The sequence below is a fragment of the Trichechus manatus genome, unplaced genomic scaffold (genome assembly GCF_000243295.1).
Source record: "Trichechus manatus latirostris isolate Lorelei unplaced genomic scaffold, TriManLat1.0 scaffold00121, whole genome shotgun sequence".
Classification (NCBI taxonomy): domain Eukaryota; kingdom Metazoa; phylum Chordata; class Mammalia; order Sirenia; family Trichechidae; genus Trichechus; species Trichechus manatus.
In genome coordinates this window covers 1,779,184-1,785,500 of record NW_004444057.1, presented here as the reverse complement: position 1 = coordinate 1,785,500, position 6,317 = coordinate 1,779,184, and the positions used below count along the sequence as shown (strand labels likewise).

At 34.5% G+C, this 6,317-nt stretch overlaps 1 protein-coding gene across 5 annotated transcripts in view; it reads left to right on the top strand.

Moving 5' to 3' along the window:
* CEP120 (centrosomal protein 120) overlaps window positions 1–6,317 on the top strand; it is an 89,592-nt gene that overhangs the window by 78,546 nt on the left and 4,729 nt on the right. For all 5 annotated transcript variants that reach the window (XM_023738673.1, XM_023738672.1, XM_023738670.1 and 2 more), the window contains one exon: window positions 3,236–3,381. In XM_023738673.1, coding sequence (XP_023594441.1) covers window positions 3,236–3,381 — 146 coding nt within the window. The remainder of the gene's footprint in view (window positions 1–3,235; window positions 3,382–6,317) is intronic.

Here is a 6,317-nt window from a genome sequence, read left to right as displayed (position 1 = left end):
CATATGCAAGTTCAGGGGACAGTTTTGGTTTAAAGTTTAAAGGTTTTATCAGGCAGTAGTTTCATGGGTTCATCCATCCCCTATGGCTCCGGAAAGTCTTAGAGTCCATGAGAATTTGAAATTCTGTTTTGTATTTTCCCCTTTTGATCAGGATTTTTTCTATAGAATCTTTGATCAGAAATGGTAGCCAGACACCATCTTGTTCTTCTGGTCTGATGGCAAAGGAAGCAGTTGTTTATGAAAGCAATTAGCTACACATTTTATTTCCTCCTTATATCCCTGACTCTCCTCCTTCCTTTGTTGCTCCAGGCAAATAGAGATAATTGTGCCTTGGATGGCCGTTTGCAAGCTTTTAAGATCCCAGACCCTACGCAGTGTACTAGGAGGTAGACTTGTTTTCAAATATTTAAGGACTACTTGAAAAGAAAATATATTTTCCAGTTTTCGGATATATTGTTCTATAAATGGTCTTTTGACCAAGCTTGTTAAAGGCAGTGTTCAAATCTATATCTTTTCTAGTATTTTGTCTGTTTGATCTATCAGTTTCAGAGACGAGTGTGGTAAAATCTCCTGTTCTGATGGTAGTTTTGTCCATTTTCCTTTTTCATATCTTTTGTTTCTTTATATAATTTGAAGCTGTGTTATCGTTGCAATATTATATTTTCTCAGTAGGTTGAACTTTTATTATTATGTAGTTAACCTCTTTGTCTCTAGTAAAATTCCCTTAAAGTTTGCTTTTTTTATACCAACATAATATTTACTGCTTTGTTTTGGTTATTATGTACTTTCAGTTCTTTTCCTCATGTATTAGATACATCATTCATAGACAGCATGTAAGTGGATATTTTATTTTATCAGTCTTTTACCTGGAGTTTACATTCCCTTTACGTTTATTGTGATTACTGCTGTGTTTTAGTTTATTTTTACCATCTGATTCTCTGACCTACTTTTTCTAGGCTTTGTTTCCTCCTTGCTTTCTTTTGGATTGATCAGTATTGTTGTTCTTGTTCTTCTTGTCATCCTATTTGTCACCTTTACAGATTTTTATTTCTGTTCTGTTCTTGTGGTTACCTTAGGGATTTTAGTATCCATATTTAATTTAACAAAATCCAAAGGTAATATCTTTAAAGTTAATACAGGAACCTAAGAGTAATTTAACTCCAGTCACCCTCCTTCCAATCTGTTGTTGTAAAGTATTTTAGTTCTGTCTTCTCATTTTTAAATTCTACAAATTACACATTATTATCACTGTTTTATACAATACTTACTTAGATTTACCTGCATATTTACTATTTTCCTTTGCTCATCATTCCTTCTTGGATCTCAGACCTTCTTTTTGTGCTCATTTTTCTTCTTCCTAGAGTACATCCTTTGCAGTCTTCTTTGTTAGAGTTACTAGTAGTAAACTGTCCGAAAATCTGTTTTATCCTTGTTCTTGAAAGATCATTTCACTGAATACACTAGTCCAGGTAGATAGTTTTCTCTCAGCACTTTGAAGATATTTTCCAACTTCTTTTGGCTTTCATTTTTTCTGTTGAGGACTTAACTGTTAAAATAATTTCATTCTTTAGTAGGCAGTCAGTCTTTTTCTCTTTGTCTTTGGTATAGGGTCACTATGAGTTGGAATTGACTTGACGGCAATGGGTTTTTTTTTTTGGGGGGGGATGCTCGTTGCTGTTGAGTCAGTTCTGACTTATGGCGACCCTATAGGACAGAGTAGAACTGCTCCATAGGATTTTCAAGACTGTAAATCTTTATGAAGCAGACTGCCGCATCTTTCTCCTGTGGGGTGGCTGGTGGGTTCAAACCACCGACCTTTTGGTTAGCAGCAGAGTGCTTAACCACTGTGCCACCAGGGCTCCTGCTAGGATGGCTGGAATGAAAAAGAATACCAAGTGTTGGCAAGAATATGGAACACTGGAACACTCACAGCATGGTGGGAATATTGGTATGACCAATTTGAAAACTGGCAATATTCACTACACAAAATGTGTGTCAAAATACATGTACAAAAATGTTCACATCAGCATTATTTATAATACAAAATGGGAAACTACCCAAATGTCCCTCAATAGTAGAATGAATAAATTGTATATTCATTCAGTGGAATGCAATACAGGAGTGGAATGCTACACAGAACAACATGAATGAAACTTAGAAACAATGTTAAGTGAAAAAAGCCAGACAAAAAGTACTATATACTGTTCAATTCCATTTATATAAAGTTCAAAATAGAACATTTGTGGTATTAGAAATTAGGATAGTGGTTATCTTTGGGAAAGGGTGGGTGGTTAGTGACTGAGAGGAAACACAGGGGATGTCTGGGGTTCTGAAAATGTTGTTTCTTGATCTGGGTGAAAATATATTAAAATTTACACTTGTGATTTATCAGTTTTCTATTTGTCGTAATTCAATAAATAGGTTTATTTTTAAAAGATGACACATACCTATTGATCCAGCTGTCCCACATTGGGGTTCTGTCCTAAAGAAAAAAAAGTAATTGTACCTAAAGAAATACGTAGAGGGATTCAGGAGGTAACTATGTGTTAGATGATGGGGTGTTTTAGTACAACACTGTTTATGGTACCAAAATGTCCATCATTGAGGGAGTGGTTGAGTAAGTCATGGTGAATCTATTCTGTGGCATGTTACACATTTATTTCAAAGAGAGGTTTACTCTGTTGAGCTGGAGGAATTTTAAAGTTAAAAAAGCAAAGTTAAGACATATCATTTGTTCCATTTTTGCTCAAAACATACAAATATATACATATGTGCACAGATTTTTGTATGAGCATGGAAGAAATATAGAAAGGCATATTATTTATCTGAGGTGGAAGTGGGATTAGTGATCCGTGCAGGGAAGACTATTAAATTTTTCTTTGTACATCTTTGTGTAATTAACTGTTTTTTAGATGTTGCTCTCACCATTAGTCCTTGTGGAGTCTCATTGTATTGACAGTGGATTCTTTCTTGTCTTCAGCTTCTGTTAGCCTATGATATTCAGCTAACCTCAGTCACTCGGCCACAGGTGATTATGGCTTGTAATAAAAGGAGAAGTAATAGAATATTCCGAGAGGACCTGAGCATTTCTAGACAATATATGACTCATAGTATTGGCAGTGCATGGCTGCATCACAAGTATTGCCAAATAGGATTATAATCACAAATCACAGTCCTATTAAATATATTTGTTCCTAATTGTGGGGATCTGGTTTTTTTCTTCCTTCTTTTCAAGCGTGAACAAGAAAGTCAGATGGCTCGTCTTAAAAAACAGCAAGAAGAATTAGAGCAGATGAGACTACGTTACCTGGCTGCTGAGGAAAAAGATACAGTAAAAACTGAGCAACAAGAATTGTTGGATATAAGAAATGAATTGAACAGGTATCATAACTAAAAGATTATAATTTTTTTTAAATAGCAGAAGTTCTAATAGGACAACCTTGTAATTGGTCTAGGGAAAGTACAACTTCAGGTCTCTTGAGGATAAAGTAGATCATATATAAAGTGTAGCAGACTTGTATAATAGGAAATCTTTGCCAGTCACCATCATACTTAATTTTTTTTGCCTTATGTAGCTATGTAAAATCTGTTTAGCTTTTTTGTTTTCATTCATAGCGTTAGTACTTGAATATTTATTTTTATGTGACTGTTTCAGGATTACTGCTACTATTTTAAGGTAATTGATTATATTGAATTTTGAGTTAAATAAAGCATAAGAAATTTCAGGTTTATATTCTTAATATCAATTATAAAATATCACTTGTTTATTGAGCCCTTACTGAAATGTCAGAAGTTATGTTAAATGCCTTATATGGCTATTTCTTTTTTATCTTCAGAGCAACTCTTTGAGGAAGGTATCCCCCTTATAGAGATGAGGAAACTGAGGACTAAAGAGATTAGTACCCTTTTCAGGGTTACACAGCTAGTAAAACATGAAACCATAGTTCAAATCTAATTTCAGAGATTGTGCTTTTAACTACTGTGCTAACACTGGGAGTCCTGGTGCCATAGTGGTTAAGAACTTGGCTGCTAATCAAAAGGTTGGTAGTTTGAATCCACCAGCCACTCCTTGGAAACCTTATGGGGCAGTTCTCCTCTGTCCTATAGGGTTGCTATGAGTCGAAATTGACTTGATGGCAATGGATACGGTGGGTTTTTTTTCTTTTTTTTTAATGCTACACTGGGCTTCTCTGTAGTGTCGTGTTGATTCAACAGTGTTTCATGTTAGAAAAAAAAGGTAATGATTAGGAAGCACCATAAGAACAAATTATAGTCTTTTTTTTTTGGAAGAAGGTGGAGGAAGGTTTTTCAGCCTGGCTTATCAAGGAACTAGTACATTTTTGTTTCAGCAAAGCATAGATTTTATGAAGTATCCCATGACATCCCCATGTGTGAGCTGGAAAAATGCAGTTACTATATTAGGTGGGATCAGAGCTGAATTAAACAACTGCATTTAGAGTATTAGGAGTCCCTGAGTGGCGCCCTGGTGGTATAATGGTTAACAGCTTGGCTGCTAACCAAAAGGTCAGCAGTTCAAATCCACCAGCCATTCCTTGGAAACCCTATGGGGCAGTTCTACTCTGTCCTGTAGGGTCGCTGTGAGCTGGGATCAACTCAACGGCAACAGGTTTGTTTTCTTGGGTGGCGCAAACGGTTAATGTGCTTGACTGCTAACCGAAAGGTTGGCAGTTCGAGTCCACCCAGAGCTCCTTGGAAGAAAGAGCTAGAGATCTACTTCCAAAAAATCAGCCATCATAAACCGTGTGGAGCACAGTTCTACTCTGACACACATGGGGTTGCCATGAGTTGGAATTGACTTGATGGCACCTGGAAAAAAAATTTAGAGTATTAATGAATAAATGTCAGTTGGGAGCAGTCATGGTCTATAGTGTCATACTGAGGGCTCAATCTGTGCTACTGTTGTCTTGTATTCAATGTTGTAGACTTTTAAGATATTACAAAATAATGAATTATAATATAACATGATCCTTACCTTCCAAAATTTTCCCATCATATACGGCACTTTTTTGTTTTAGTGCAACAAATACATGTTAGCCTATCAGATTTGGAGATCATACAAAATTGAATTATATCACTAATGTCTTAATAAATCAAGATTCAGAGAAGACTGAAACCAGCAAGATTTTAGATATATCAGAGACAAAAGCAGAGTCCTCTGTTTAAGTTACACGAAAAATCACTTATGTGATGGGCTAGACATGATAAGAAGAGTTCATATGAGGAAGCCTGAGAGGATTCAAGTAGCCGCTAGTACTCCTCTATGTAACTGGCTACAAAAATGTTTTAATTCACAACTATTTCTGAATTTTGTCTTTATAAATAGGATGGCTTTAAATTGCTAATTAAAAAGTTTTTTAGCCAGTTACATAGTGGAGTATAAAATTATATCTTATTAATTATACATTCTAAATTAAATAAAACATAACTATATCTAAATTTAGTGTTACTGTCACTTAGTAAGTGTATTAAATATTCTTAGTGCCTGTACATTTTCAAGGCAATAAGATCAACAGTATTCTATTGGAAATACCCAAATCTCAGGCTAGCATTTGCTCTCCTTTTTTCGCCTCCTAGATGGGATCATCACAAACATAACTGGAAGATATCATCCAAAGTCTTAAAATGCAAATCTCCTTTGAACTAGGCATTCACATTTATATGTTTTACATTTATATCTACAAATAATCAGATAAGCTCCATAAAAGTAAGAACTTCTTAATTCACTGCAGTATCCCAAAACCTAGAACTAGCACCACTATATATTTGTTGAAAAATTTTGTATTTTATACGTCGAAAAATTTATATTCAAAACAACTATAACAACAAAAGTTAACAACACCTAGAGATCAGCAGTAAAGGATGGTTAAATGATGTTGCATCCAAATGATGGAACATTACAAAGCCATTTGGAAGAAAACTCAATGATGTTGAAAATATTCACTATATACGTAAGTGAAAAAGTGGTATACAGCATTGCATACATAGTATTAAAATTTTTTAGAGAAAATATGTATTTAAAATACGTACACTTTTTTTTTTAAATTGAAAGGCCACACAGAAAAATGTTACTCAGATTGGTTATCTCTGGGTGGTAATTGCAGGAGATTTTTATTTTCTTCTTTATACATCACCAAAATTTCTACAATTTTCATGTATTACTTTAAAATGAGAAAAGTATTGTTTTTAAAAAACTGCCTTTTATAAATGTGCTAATTCTGACTAGCCAAATAATGGCTTGTTTTCTTCCTGAAAATGTTACTAAAAAACTTACTTTACCATTGGGTCATTTTGTTTTT